The 15148-nt window shown below is 40.8% G+C and overlaps 3 protein-coding genes across 5 annotated transcripts in view; 1 reads left to right on the plus strand and 2 right to left on the minus strand.

Moving 5' to 3' along the window:
- LOC129588958 (U4/U6.U5 tri-snRNP-associated protein 1-like) overlaps positions 1-10220 on the minus strand; it is a 15736-nt gene extending 5516 nt beyond the window's left edge. The window contains exons 1-7 of the mRNA XM_055483391.1: positions 10143-10220; positions 4205-4294; positions 3257-3595; positions 2585-2663; positions 2285-2470; positions 1225-1330; positions 995-1160 (exon numbers count right to left, since the gene is read on the minus strand). Of these exons, the coding sequence (XP_055339366.1) occupies positions 995-1160; positions 1225-1330; positions 2285-2470; positions 2585-2663; positions 3257-3595; positions 4205-4292 (964 nt within the window). The 5' untranslated portion in view covers positions 4293-4294; positions 10143-10220. The remainder of the gene's footprint in view (positions 1-994; positions 1161-1224; positions 1331-2284; positions 2471-2584; positions 2664-3256; positions 3596-4204; positions 4295-10142) is intronic.
- LOC129588959 (ankyrin repeat and MYND domain-containing protein 2-like) lies at positions 4220-14963 on the plus strand. Of its 3 annotated transcripts, XM_055483393.1 has the most exons (8): positions 4220-4492; positions 4688-4769; positions 4925-5276; positions 6111-6423; positions 12104-12189; positions 12388-12593; positions 13414-13872; positions 14579-14963. In XM_055483393.1, exons 3-7 carry the CDS (start codon positions 4938-4940, stop codon positions 13853-13855), a joined length of 1386 nt encoding a protein of 461 aa, XP_055339368.1. In that variant the 5' UTR covers positions 4220-4492; positions 4688-4769; positions 4925-4937; the 3' UTR covers positions 13856-13872; positions 14579-14963. The 3 variants fall into 3 exon arrangements, with proteins under 3 accessions (XP_055339368.1, XP_055339369.1, XP_055339367.1); XM_055483394.1 differs by lacking the exon at positions 4688-4769 and having other exon boundaries at positions 4220-4496; positions 4930-5276; XM_055483392.1 differs by lacking the exon at positions 4688-4769.
- LOC129588960 (uncharacterized) lies at positions 10187-11365 on the minus strand. Its single transcript, XM_055483395.1, has one exon. It carries the CDS (start codon positions 11273-11275, stop codon positions 10187-10189), a length of 1089 nt encoding a protein of 362 aa, XP_055339370.1. The 5' UTR covers positions 11276-11365.
- Positions 14964-15148: the final 185 nt, after the last annotated feature.

Below are 15148 nucleotides of genomic sequence, written 5' to 3' on the forward strand. Positions count from 1 at the left end.
AATAATTACAATAATTATTAGGAATTTAATCAGGGATTCAAATAAACATCGCGGAATAAACCCAGTGTTCTGCAAATATTCTGTTCTGTACAAATGCTGGAACACTATAATTAAAATTTAGAAAATTATGGGAAATAATTTATTGAACTCCATAATAAATTCGCATTTTTGGAAATAATAATACCTTTGTATTTTAGTTCTCTTATTATACGGCCAGTGTGTAATAAAAATTCCGTAGTACAGTGGCATAAAACAGGGGTATTTTAGCTTGCAGTGTTTACGTTTTGGCATCTTTCAAAACAGAAAATCAACGAACATTCAAGTAAAATTTACATAAACTTTTGGGACGATAAATATTAGTTTACTAATAATTGTCATTTGGAAAATTCAACTTAAAGTACATTTTTTTTTACAAAAACTGAGGATTATAATCGTTGAAACACTCTTAATAAATCGCAATAATTTGTAAAACTGTGTTTTATTTACTGTGAAATACCAGCATAATGTTAGGAAATTTAACTCTAAATTAGTAAACAGAAATTAAATACAAAATGCACAATATTACAATTTACAAAATACTACTCTGTACAATCGAACAATGGAATAAATTTCAATACATCGAAAATTTAACGAAACAAATTATTTCCATAAATCTCACAATTTCGAAAACACTCGTTATTAGTCAATTACATTACATGATGGAATTTATAATTAAGACAAATTACGTTATGAATAAGTCCATTATAAATTAAATTCTGAATTATTATTTTTATAAATAGTATTGATGTCGGCGAAAATCGGGAATTAATGGCTGAATTATATACAAATTCAAATAAATTTCAAATAAATTTCAAATAAATTTCAAATAAATTCCAAATAAATTCCAAATAAATTTCAAATAAATTTCAAATAAATTCCAAATAAATTTCAAATAAATTTCGAATAAATTTCGAATAAATAAAAAAACAAATAAAATTCAAACGAATTTTTGTACCGGCATCCTTGAGCGTGAGGACGATATCGCTGCCTTCCTGGAACCGGTCCAGATCGTGCTCCACCTTCAGACCCTTCAGCTCCCGGGCAGAATAATAGGGAAGATTATTCGTCGGCTCCTCGTCCTCCTCCTGCTGTTCGGCATCGGCGCGACGCTGCATTTCCGCCTGGAATAATCAATCTTTTCAGAATTATCCGCCACACTGACGCGTGGCGTGAACCAGGTTTCACCTGCAGTTCCGCCTGTCGTCGGGCCTCCACAATGCGCCGATTCCGCTCCACCCAGGATTCCGCGGTCTCCTCGTCGTCGCTGGCTTCGCCCAGGCCTTTGACATGTCTGCCAGAAATTTCACCGATTTATTTTCCACTGATTTACCAATTTACTCGACCGAAGCGCAGGTCCTCTATGTTCAGGCAAACAGGCATTTTGTCGGTCACGCATTCACAATTTCAAATAAAATAAGGAAGAACACCAAAAAATAATAAATAAAATAGAAAAACTATTTTTTTAATATAAAAATATTTTGGTTTATCAGTTTTTTTTAATAGTAAACGTATTTTCACAACAGTTTATTACACTTTTAAGACAGTTTATTAAACTGCTTCGCTTCGGTCGTTTAGTGCAAGCCAACAGCGGTGCGCTTTCCTAGTTTATTCATTTACAATTTTTTTAAAAGTATCCAGTGGTTAATTATTCAATCGAAAATATTTGACTGATTAACTGATTCAGTATCTAATCGACAGAAAATAAATATCACCGGTCTTTACAACTTATCACCGCCAATTAAAAAAAAAGACAGGGAAACGAACTACCTGTTTGTTTCCTTTTTTTTTATGAATAATTATTTACTGAGTTACTGATTAATTATTTCTCAGCAGGCCGTTCGCGATAGATGTGATAAGATGTCGTCTTGCACACATCGCCACTACACTACAAAGTTCACTCAATTATTTAGCAACATTTCCACAACGACTATGCAAACATAGCCAAAACACCAGCTAAAAAACGACAAACATCAGAAACTGTTTTTTTTTTAAAACCTCTTCTAAAACAAGAGAAAATTGCCCACAAAATAAATGTAAAATAAACCCGCAAAATATAAAACAGAAATGGCAAACTTGGTAAATAAAATACAGAAGTAAAACAAAATTAAAAATAACTAAAATTCCACCAAATATATGAATAAATAAACCAAAAAATAAGTAGAAAAAATTCATAAAAACAAATATTAAAATCCTACCTAAATGTGAGCCCTGCTGAGGTGTCACACGTATTTCTACCCATGCGTACCGTAGTTTTTTCTCCACGGCATGTTTATTCTTGACCGTCTCCAGGCGTTCCTTGATTTTCTGCGCCTGGCGGTCGTGGGCGATATTGCCGGCCGGAGCGTGGACGTCTTCTTTTTTGGTGGCCGTTTCCGCCGGTTTACTCCCGGACACCTGCAGCGGCTTCAAGCCCAGTGCCGCGCGCAGTTTGCTAATAATAAATAAATCAAATAAACCAAATATTTACTTAGTAAATTAATTTGGCATAATTTTATTATCCATAAAAATCGGCGAATTTATTGGCGTGATTACGGGATGATCTTACTTGGTCTCTTCGATGGACAGCTCTTCCGCCGCGCCGCCCCCGCCGGAACTCTCCACTTCCCCGGGCTCCTTTTCCACTTCTAAGAAATAAAGTAAAAATAAAACAAAATAATCTATAAAAAAAACGCTAAAGACAAATAAAGATCTTTGAAAAATAACAACAGTAGAAATGAAAAAAACAGCGACAAAATACGCCAATAAATTCTCAATCAACATTTGAAAACCTACGCTAACAGAAGAAAACAGAAATAAATCCACAGCAACGCATACGCGACATACCAGACAGTTTTTATTTATTACAGTTAATAATCATACTAATATCTAAATTAACAAGCAGAGAAATTTGTACAGACATCACAGCAAAAAAAAAACGAAATAAAAAATATAACAACTCCAAAATAAAGACAAATCAACCTACTCTACAATATTATAAAAACGGGAAATACATTTAGTACAAGGTACTGGTGTACGTTAGAAACCGACTACACAGTCTGTTAAATAAAAAATAAATAAATCTCGAGTACCAAGTCAAGAAAGGTAAAAATACCATTAAAAATAAATTTAAAATTTTAAAAAAACCAAAAACAATTACACAAAATTAATAATAAACAGGAAAATAAATAGAAAAAAAATTTAAATTTCTAGAAAAAACATTTCAGCGGTGACGGCTTACCAGGCTGCTCGTTGGGCTTCCTGGGCGAGGGCTGGCTGTTGATGAGCGCGGCGACGGAGGTGAGTTCCTCCGCGGGCGAAGGCAGCGTCGCCCCGGTGGCGGTCCACGACGGCGAGTGCCGCACTTCCCCCTCCTCCGCCCCCTGCTCCCCGGAGTCCCGCTGGCGCCGCTTACTGCGCTTCCGTTCCTTCTTGCGCTCGCGCCGCGCTGCCTCGTCGCCGGAGTCGTGCGCGGCGTCCGCCTCGGGCGCGGTGCGCGAGGATTTTTTGCTCTTTTTGTGCTTTTTCTTCTCCTTGCGCCGCTCCTCCCCGTCCACGTCCATCTTCTCCATCCTCAACCCTTAATAAATTTATAAAGAATGCTGTTATTATTTAGGAGTCATCCAGGCACAGATAAAATCAGGAAGACGACAGATTTTCCTCGAAGGCAAGGAAATAATCAAATCAGCGAGAAACTGCTGATTAAAGTTCGCTGGTTTTCGTTACTTTTTTCCGATCAATCAAGATTCCCAACAGGCACGCGTAATCGATTCAAAAATACACGCAGATAACTGTTTTTAGACGACAAATACGAGGTTCAAAAAATTGTCGGAGAGAAACTAAAACGATCATCGGAAAAAGGAATTAAAATTCACCGCGGGAAATTCAGAAAATGGCAGTGCGAAAAATGCTGCGTGACGGCAACGTTCGGTGGCGCGGCGCGCCGAGCTTCTTACATGGGGCGTAAACGATTCTCAGCAGTCTTCAGCTCGACACAGCACCGAACGACTATCTGCCTGATCGGGGCGGTGCTTACAGCTGCATATGGCGTGCTGTGCCGAGCAGCAAATTTAGCGGGGCGAAAGTGTGGCTGCATGGGACTATCATTGCTTCAGCTCGGCACAGCGGCAAACGGCCATTGGCTGCTCTGGCTCATCGGGGGCGGGCTTGCAAGCACAGGAGCACACACCGGATATCCGCCTGGCATTCCTTCTGCTTCTGCAGCGTTGTTGACGAGAAATGCCTCCGCTATTGATCGACGCATAGCTGGAACGCATAACTATAAGCAGAGAATTCTGAAAACACAAGCCTTTTTTGAAGATTTATAGTAATCATCACAGTGCGTTCGTTTTGTTGTGGTTAATCAGCTAATGTGATGATGATGGACGACTGATCCTCGGGATACTGGGATTGCCGTGTCTGGCTGCAGATTGGACTGATCGATTGTGTTGCGGGTGGTTGACTGTTCTAGAAAAAGGTGTGTGGATCATTCAGGTGTTATGTGACAGCCGACCGTCATCGAACGCGCTCGCTGTTGCCAAGATGTGAAGCGTGTTGGAACGTGTCGTGATCACGAAACACGCAGTGCTTGCTAATTTCCCGACGTTTCGTTGCTCCTCTTCTGACTAATTCTGATGATTGATATCAACATTTTTTCCGGATTATTTTGCAGATTTTTAAGCAGAGATTTTTTTATAACTGGAAAGAATTAGAATTCTTTGATCGGATTTGAATCAATTGGTCTTCAAAGTCAAGTGAGCAGTGCTTGCTTTTTTCAGCGATTTTCCACTGACATTCCCTTTCCCTCTTGTTTACGTCCTTTTCTCCTATAGAATTTTTTTATAAATATTAAATTTTTTTATGACTTGTTATTTTTTTGCAAAGTTTACGAGTGCTTTTTTGTCCGCAGCGAAGCGTGAAAAATGACGATGGATACGGAAGAAAAACTGGCGGCTGCCGCAGCGGATCCGCGGGCGGGTGGCGATGGCGACAGGACGGCTGGCAGTCGCCGCGACACCCTGGACAAGGAGAACATGCCCGGTCTGACGGAGAACATTCCCCCCACGCCCGGCACCCCCGCCAAAACGCCGGCGAAACAGCCGTCCGCCCCGGAGGTCAAGGCGCCGCGGCCCAAGAGCTTCGGGGTGCTGAAGCCGGAGGAGGAGACGCTGCTGAAACTGAGCCAGGAGGGACAGCTGGAGGAGGTGCGCCGGCTGCTCAGTGAGAAGAAGAAGAAAATCAAGATCGACTGCCTCGATGATGTAAGTGGCGGCACCAAAATTAACTGAAAAATCAGTTAAAAATAAGAGAGAATAAATTAAATTAAATTATAGATACTTCGAAACCAGGCTACTCATCGAGGATTAAAGAAATTAAGAAGAATACTTACTGTGATTAAATAAAGTAAATATACTGTACTGTAACGGTGCATAAAAGCATTAATTATTCATTTGTCGCTCAAAATACGACTAGAAATTAGTTAATAAATTAACTAAAGTTAAAAATAAATAACATATTGGTTATAAAATTCAAGAACCTAGAAAGACTGACGTTTTCGAAATATCGAAATTACTGGCAAAAATTCTTACAGGTTTTCTAGTTCAGTTTTGTTGGTAATTGTGGCAACCGGCGGAATAATTCTTCTATTTGTTTGCAAATTTTTGCAGTAACAGAAATAACTAATTAAGAATATATAGTCATAAAATGGCGTTACCGAGCTGTTTAAAAATTATTCCAGAAATCCACAGCTACAATTAAATATAAAGTACGAGTAATTTCGACAATAAAAGTACTAGTAATAAAATTGTTCCCGTGCTAAGAAAAAATAACTGAAATTATTCGGGCAAAATTCTGGAAGAAGCCGAATAATTTCCTTGATTTTTAGGAAAATTCACAGTGGGTTTTCTAAATTAAATTGTTATTATTGTTATTTGGAATTTTATTACATGTATAATATTTGAAAATATTATTTGGAAGCAGCGGAAATATTTAATAAAAATTGCAGATACTCTGTAGCTAAGAAAATGTCTGAATCTGTGTGGAAATTAATAAAATATTTTGACGATTGTTTTCTAAATTGTTTTGGCATTGAGTAGTCGGGCACGACGCCGCTGGAGCACGCGTGCTACAAAGGCCACAAGGAGCTGGTGGAGCTGCTGTTGGGGGCCGGGGCGGACGTGAACAACAACATGCAGACGCAGGGCTACACGCCGCTCATGTTCGCCGCGCTGGCCGGCAAGCAGGACGTGGTGCGCATCCTGCTGCGCCACGGCGCCCGCACCAGCGCCACCAACAACATCGGCCGCACCGCCTCGCAGCTGGCCGGCTTCGTCGGCCATCACGCCGTCGCCGTCACCATCAGCAACTTCTTCACCGTCGAGGATCTCACCTACTATACCGTTCCTAATGGTAAATCGACGATAATTCTCTATTTAAACGCAATTTAAATTTGTGTTTAACGCTTTCGGGCTCGTTCAATCAGTTGCCGCTTTGAGGATGTCGGGGCAAGTGCTCGAAAGCCGACGATGTCCGAACGGTCGCAACTGAACGGCGCCGCTGGTCGCCGACTTCCGTTGAGACAAGCCGCGCCGAACACCCCTTTATTGAATCTTTGAACACAACAGAGCAACGCTGGGGGTAATAAACAGAAGATCAGAGAATCAACAACAGGACAAGTGATGACACAGTATATTTCCGGTTGGGCGGGACGGTTTTTTAGCGAAAATTGGGGAACTAATAGTTTCCGAATAGTTAAAAACTGGATCGAACACAACTGAGTTCCTTCTAATAATTTGTTCACGTCATTACTGGATGACGTGACTATGTTGCCAGGGACAAACAAACTCGCCCGGCGTTAACGGTATTTAACGCCTTAAGCGTTAAATAGCATTAACGCTTTCGGGCTCGTTCAATCAGTTGCCGCTTTGAGGATGTCGGGGCAAGTGCTCGAAAGCCGACGATGTCCGAACGGTCGCAACTGAACGGCGCCGCTGGTCGCCGACTTCCGTTGAGACAAGCCGCGCCGAACACCCCTTTATTGAATCTTTGAACACAACAGAGCAACGCTGGTGGTAATAAACAGCAGATCGGAGAAGATCGAAGAATCAACAACAGGACAAGTGATGACATAGTATATTTCCGGGTGGGCGGGCGGTTTTTTAGCGAAAATTGGGAAACTAATAGTTAAAACTGGATCGAACACAACTGAGTTCCTTCTAATAATTTGTTCACGTCATTACTGGATGACGTGACTATGTTGCCAGGGACAAACAAACTCGCCCGGCGTTAACGGTATTTAACGCCTTAAGCGTTAAATAGCATTAACGCTTTCGGGCTCGTTCAATCAGTTGCCGCTTTGAGGATGTCGGGGCAAGTGCTCGAAAGCCGACGATGTCCGAACGGTCGCAACTGAACGGCGCCGCTGGTCGCCGACTTCCGTTGAGACAAGCCGCGCCGAACACCCCCAAAGCGAAGCCGCGGCCCAACCGGAAACGACAAAACACAACCGAACACGGGAGAGCTGTAATAAGATTTCATGATAATAAACGAGTATACAGATGAGAATTTGATACAGAAGACTGCTGAATGTATCTATTAACCACATCACTAGTCCAACGCCCCATCTTTTGAACATCCGTTAATGTGATGCCGGCGTTAGCAGCAGTTGAAGCTGCACCAATGCGAAACGAATGGGTTGACATTGTGTGACCGAAGCAACTTTGAAGCAGAATGGATACACGTTGACGAGTTAGATATTTCCCGTCTGAAAAACAAAAGAATGGAGATGAAGAATCAAAACAGGAATCCCGAAGCGCTCGATAACGAGACACAGCAGTAACAGGGCAAGTGATGTCAGTCAGGGAAGGAATTGATATCACAACAGGTGCATGCTGAGATGTTTTGCTTCTTCGCAAAGTGATTTGGAGACAATAAGAATCACAGAAAATATCAGAACCACGAAGACAGTGGGGAGCTGAACGGGATTGAGTAGTAGCACAATATTCAGATACACGCATAAATCCATAAAACGCCATCATCGTGGCAGCTTGCAACATGATGCGATCGAACATGCAATACGGAAGTGACTGTATATAGCGAAACAAATAACGCAGATTTGTCACTGTCAGTCCAGCACGCTTAACGCGAGGTGACCCACGGATTCTGGACCATCCAGAAAAAAGTAGCGCCAGGCGGCGTTTATCCGGAACAGGGTCCGGATAGCCGCTTAAAGTGCTATAGGTTATAATGGCCGAAACATATACTCGCGCAGTGGCTACGGTTAGTTTATCCAAAAAGAGCTGGGCAACAAAATTAAAGATGGTTGCAGAATCCGTGGGCACAAAAGGAAAACCATTACGGTTACAAAAAGAATTAAATGTGCGCAGTGCAACCCGATACACTTTCTGACTGGCGGATGATAGATGCGCTTGCAACAAAGTTTGGATAACTGGACGAAATGGCGTATTGTGAGCATTAAGTACACGAGCGTTTTCTGCAATAAAGCACATCGTTAATAACAGTGAACAACTAGATAACATAAGAATGAAAACGATACTTTATCCGGCGATTACGGCACTTGCGAGGAGCGGCAAGAACGTCAAAGAATTCAACCATATTGAACGGAAATTCCTCTCGAAGCCGATTTGCAGACGGTAGAAGTTCGAAAAACCGCTCGATATTGCCACGGGACAACGCATCTGCTGTAGCATTGCTCTTCCCCGGTAAATAGACAATACGTAGATGAAAATTATATCGCGCTGCCTCAAAATGTAATGCTCTAATTAATGCCATGACCCCGGGATGCTTGGAAGAGAACTTGCTCCAAACTGCCGCTACAGCTTGGTTGTCACAGAAGAACGTCAACCGCTTGCTGTGCCAGTGTGTGCCCCATAATCTACACGCATAAAGAATTGGCAGCATCTCCAACCAGGTGATATGCGGATGCAGAATCATAAGGTCAGGAGGCCAAGTTAACTGGAACCATCTGTTACCGAAACATCCGCCGCACCCAGTGTGAGACGCATCCGTATACAAGCTAAAATTGTCTGCGTTTGTCCAGTCTGGCTCGATAAAAGAAGCAGTACCGTTCCACAGTGGCAAAAATTTAATCCACCACTCCAAATCAGCTCGAAATTCAGAATTTAAATGAACCGACTGATGTAAGAGGCGGACTGAATTGGCACAATCGATCATCCGTCGTAAGAAAATCCGACCGGCTGGAATGCATTTCGTAGCAAAACTGAGCTTGCCGATTAGACTGAGAAGGTCACGCTTAGAAGCTGACTGTCTGGTGGAGAACACCGTGAACTCATCGATTAAATCTTGAAGTTTTCCGGGTGGGAGCGAGATGGTTTGATCAACGGAGTCCAGGACGACACCGAGAAAGGTCAATTTTGTTGAGGGTCCTTCCGTCTTATCAGGCGCTAACGGAATTCCTAGATCTAAACACAGCAGCGTCATAAGCTCAATAGCTAACTGGCAAAGAATAGAACCGAATGGACCGGCGAAGAAGAAATCATCCATATAGTGCAGAACATCCCGAAAATGACACACGTTTCGAATTATCCATTCCAAAAAACATGCCATTCTATCGAAAATGGCGGGCGAAGAGCGGCAACCAAAAGGTAATACCACATCAAAATAAAAACGGTCATCGAAACAATACCCGAGAAGGTGCCAATCTTCCGGCCTGACAGGTATGAGGCGGAAGGCGTGCTTCAAGTCCATTTTGGCCATAATGGCGCCGGCACCTAGCTTGATAATAATACGGATTGCGTCATCGACAGAACAGAATCGCATGGTGTACGTTTTCTTGCAAATATAGTCATTTACGGAGCTACCGAAAGGCCGGGAGAGGTCCATAATCAAGCGTGCTCCTCCAGTTTTCTTCGGTCTGACTCCTAGAGACGAACTGACGAAGAATTTAAAAGGCGGGGATGCGAACGGCCCCAACGTGTGCTTCAGTTCAATCTCTTTGGCAATGTAACGACGCACTATATCTGGATACTGTCGAGCAGTGAGCGCATTGGCAGTAGACCGAACTAAACTTGGACCGGTGTAGCCAATAGAAAACCCATTCAGCAAACCTGCAATAAAGTGATACACAGCGCCACGATTCGGGTACTCACGTAGGTAACGAAGAAATTTGTAGGGCCGAAGAGGAGTGAACGGATTAGTTGGTAGACGAGGTTGAAGATGAGTGGAAAGGTCGGGTATGGGAAGCGTCGAAGCATTCGTCGCAGATGTGCAGACGACGACCGGGGCACGGGTTGGAGCATCGTCCCGCGTTGTAGTCCCGGCAGACTGCAACGCGGGGTGGACGAAAGGGCTGATTCACACGTTGTGTAGCGCTCTGGTCACGTGGCTGGGTGATGGGAACGGGAGCGGGACGCTGAGCGGAAGTAGATGCTTCAGACGGGTTACGACGCTGGGGGCACCAGTTCGCGTAGTGATCAGGGCTACGGCACAGATAGCAGCCATATGGTGGCTTCGCTGAAACCGACGGCGGTGGCGATCGGATATCTTTTTGTAAAGGAGGACCCGTGGAGTTCAATGGGATAGTGCGCATGACCTCGGCAATAACAGAAGAATCTTCGATGAACCACGCGTTGTCAGAAATGTCACGGTTACTCATCTTATCACGAAACCTTCGATCATATTCCAGCCAGATTAACAGAGGACGAGATAGTGATAAACCACGGATAATGTCGATGTATGCAAACAGCGCCAGAGCCAGACCGGGATGAAAATAAACGCGGTAACGAGCAAAAAGTAAAAAGGCATCCAGCCATGAGTTAAAGGAGTCGATCTTCCGGCGGTTAGACACAGCAGCAGTGGGAATTAATTTGCCGTCGTTATCAGGCACATACGAGGGCTGATCGGAAACTGATTCGACTCCTCTGTTAATCGGTAGAAGTTTATGCAAATTGACGAAGCCATGCCGATCGGACAGTAACTTTAATGTAGGATTATCAAGTGTGGGTAAACACAAGTTAGACGGTGGTTTAAGTGACATACTAGGCTCCGAAACGGAAAGGTCAATCAGCGGTGGAGTGGTAAGTGAAGGTGGAGAACCAGTGGGGGCGGGCGGTTGGGGTTGCTGGACTGCTAAAGCAGCCAGTTGCGTTTGCAGTTGAGAAACTGTATGCTGAAGGGCAACTAAATCGATGGAATCTGTTGATTGTTGCTCTGACTTCTTAGCAATCCCCCGTCTGCGTTTTCTGTGTGCAACGGGCGCGTCCGACCGAGGTTTCGGAGCCATTTTTTAGCGAAAATTGGGAAACTAATAGTTAAAACTGGATCGAACACAACTGAGTTCCTTCTAATAATTTGTTCACGTCATTACTGGATGACGTGACTATGTTGCCAGGGACAAACAAACTCGCCCGGCGTTAACGGTATTTAACGCCTTAAGCGTTAAATAGCATTTATTTTGTTGTGTTTTTACTGGACAGATGTTTTTAAATTGTTTTGTCCAAGTTAGTTTTAATCTTTTTTTTATTGCAGATTTTGTAAAATTTATTTTCTGATAATTAATATGTAGTGTATTTTTGGTGTGGAATTTTTTAAAATTTGTTTTGAATAAATAATTTTATTCTGTTTTTATGTACATTTATCAAGTCATTTTCTGATAATTAATATGTACTAATAGGTACCGTGTTTTTAGTTTGCAATTTTTTTAATTTGTTTTTAAGAAATGATTTTTAATGAGGTTTTTAAATTTGCTTGTACTAATAATACAAGAATAAATGCATATTAAAAATGTAAACAATATTATTGGAAATTACTTTCTGTATCTAGACTTACTAAAAAATGTAAATTAAAATTTGTTATGGTTTAATACGGATTTTGGATTATTTGCAGCTGCAGCGATTTTCTACAGTAGTTGTACTCTGCCACTGTACTACGCTATCTTAACACTGAATGCAGATCTTGTAGGGAATAGTTTGTCATATTAATAAATTTTTCTCTGCTTTTGATGAACGCTTTGTTAATTTATCACTGAATAATTAATTTTAGCTTGTTTTTAATGTACATTTTTTAAATAAATATTTTTTAATGGTGAGTTAAAATAAATAAAAATTTGCAGGCCTGGAAAAGGAGCCGAAACTGCCGCCAGCCATTGCGCCCCTGGTGCACCGTTTCATTATGCAGAATAATCTCCATCCCGTTAAGGTCAGCATTCTTGTGCATTTCCCACGGATTCCTCGTTGAGGATTTTTAATTTTGCTGTTATAAATAATACCGAATCTCCAGTTGTGGGAATTTATTTTAATTAGATTTTTTTAGTTTGCTGAATTTATTTAAATTTTTCTTTCGGTGTTGCACGAACTTTTCAACGTTTCCGCTGATTTGTATTGGTTATTTTGGTAGATTTTGTTCTTTATCCGCGGCAACCCGGTGCTGGAGGAGGAATCGGGCAAGATTCTGCGCACCTTCGACACCATCATCGATAAGGAGATGAAATCGCGCGAGATGAACGAAATCATGGCCATGAAAATCCACTATTTATCCTGCATTCTGCGGCATGTTAAGAAGATGTCGGCCGACGGAAAATCCATCGAAGACATGGTGAAACTGTATGTACCCTTTCTGCGTCTTTTCAATAAATAAACAGCGAAATACTTAATTACTCGTATGTAATAAATACGAAAAAATTGAAATCGAACTCAAATGCGAAATAACTAAATAATAAATTCGGAAAATTGAATTTAAATTTTAAAAAATGAGAATAAATTTAAGAATGTCGCTAAAATTAGGTTCGTGCGAGGGCAGCGCCAAAATAATTAAAGACGTGATAAAATAACGTAAAACAATTAAAAAATAATTTTGAAAAGTGTGGAAAATTAAAGTTAAATTGTAAAAAATTAATAGCAGTTTAAAAATGTAGGTAAAATTGGTTGCGTGGCACGCAAAGCTAAAATGATTTAAGAACTGACAAAATTAACGTAAAATAATTGAATACTAATTTGTAAAACAGTTGAAAAATGGAGAAATTGAAGTTAAATTGTGGAGAATCAGAATAAATTTAAAATTTTTTTGTAAAAATAGTTGCATGAAGGGCAAAGCCAAAATTAATAAAGAGCCGATAAAAACTGTGAAATAATTTAATAACAATTTCTGGAAAATTGAAATTAAATTACAAAACTTTAAATAAATTGCATAAATGTCGGTTAAATTAGGTTCGTGCGGGGCCGGGACGCGGCCGGCTTCCCGGAGTACACAGAGAAATGAGTGAAAATTAGTAAAATTAAATTAATAAAATGGTGATGATAAAATTTCCAAAAAAAACTGAAAAAATTAAATAAATTAGTTAGTGTTAATAATTTAAGAAATTTAAAGGATTGAAATAGAATTTTAAAAAAAATCAAAATAAATTTAAAATATTTTTGAAATTAGGTTCGTGCGAGGCCGGGACGCGGTCGGCTTCCCCGAATACATGGAGAAATTCCTCCGCGAGTCCATCCGCAGTTTCCCGTTCTACCAGACCCCCCTGCACACCACCATGGTGCACGCCATCGCCAAGGCCAATCTGGGCGGGGCCGGCGGCAGTTTATCTATCCTGGAGCAGAGCATCAACGGCCAGCACATGGCCGGCCGCGACGGCCCGCCCTGCGAGACCTGCAACGACAACGAGGCGCACAAGAAGTGCAGCGGCTGCCACATGGTGGCGTACTGCAACGAGGAATGCCAGAAGCTGCACTGGCCGCTGCATCGCAAAGAGTGCAAGGAACTGGCCGAGCAGTTTGTGGTTATGGAGCGCCGACGGCTGGAGGAGGAGGAGCGCAACCGCCAGGAGGAGGCGGCCAAAAAGAGGCGGAGAAGGTGGGGGATGCGGTGAAGGCGGAGGATGTCCAGGTTAGGATCTGGAATTTTTTTATATTTTCACTCAGAATAATTCATCAGAAATCGGATAGTTACTACAAAATTAATCTAGATTTTTTTAATTTTTTATATCTGCATCTGCTCATCAGAAATCGGATCATTAGTAAAAGATAAATAGAAAATTAATGGAGAATATTGTTTTGATTTTCTTAGTTCATATATACCCCTCAAAAATCGGATAATTAATAAAAAATAAACATAAACGTAATCGATGGTTATTATGTTTGATTCTGTACCAAAATTTAAAATTCATCAGAAGCTGATAGAAAATTCAAAAACGAATACAAAATCAATCGAGAATTATTATTTTGATTTTTTATTCAAAATAAATTCATCAGCACTCGGATAATAATTGCACAATAAATACAAAATTAAATGAGAATTATTCGATAATTATTATTCTCATTTTCTGTCCAAATAAATTCATCAAAAGCCGCCTTATTAATAAAAAATATATAAAAATTAATCGAGAATTATTCTGTTGATTTTCTTATCCAAAATATACCCGTCAAAAATCGGATAAACGGGATAATTATTAAAAATAAATAGAAACTTAATCATTAATAATCATTATATTGGTTTTTTATACAAAATCATATTCATTAAAAATTTTAATAAGAATAAAATCAATAATTAATTTAAAATTGAAATTTAATTGCGGAAAATAATTAATGTCCAGGTGGATGTGGCGGAAGATAACCGCCCTCCGGTGGCGGACGACGCCGACGAGGATGCCGAGCCGGAGACGGAGGATGATGCGGCGCCGTTGGTGCGGAAATAACGCTTGACCTGACCGCGAAAATTCGCTCGTTCCTAATCTAGTTCAACCGCGCACCAAATACATGTTGTTTTTTGCTTTCTTTGCACCGCACCCTGCACTTCCATTCCGATCGGTCCAGTGGATGCTGCGTGTTTTATGTTTCTCCATGCCAGTGATACCATTGCTTGGGTCTGCTGTATTTTGTCGTGCCAGTTTATTTTATCGATAAATAGACAATTAAATAATATCATAATGCCTGCTGATAAAATAAATGTACTAAAAAAATACATATTTAATGCAGCACTTGTGGAATAAAATTAGATTTATCAAATCGTTAATTTTACATAGTCGGTTGAGAGAAAATAAATACGTTGCATGGATTCTTAAGACAATAACTGCACAATAAAATTATTTAATACAGCCATTTTATCTGTGCCAGCACACAGCAATTCATACGAGTACAGCAAGTTCATTTAATCAATACAAAAG

This window comes from Paramacrobiotus metropolitanus, unplaced genomic scaffold (assembly GCF_019649055.1).
Source record: "Paramacrobiotus metropolitanus isolate TYO unplaced genomic scaffold, Prichtersi_v1.0 Parri_scaffold0000032, whole genome shotgun sequence".
In the NCBI taxonomy this organism is placed as follows: Eukaryota; Metazoa; Tardigrada; class Eutardigrada; order Parachela; family Macrobiotidae; genus Paramacrobiotus; species Paramacrobiotus metropolitanus.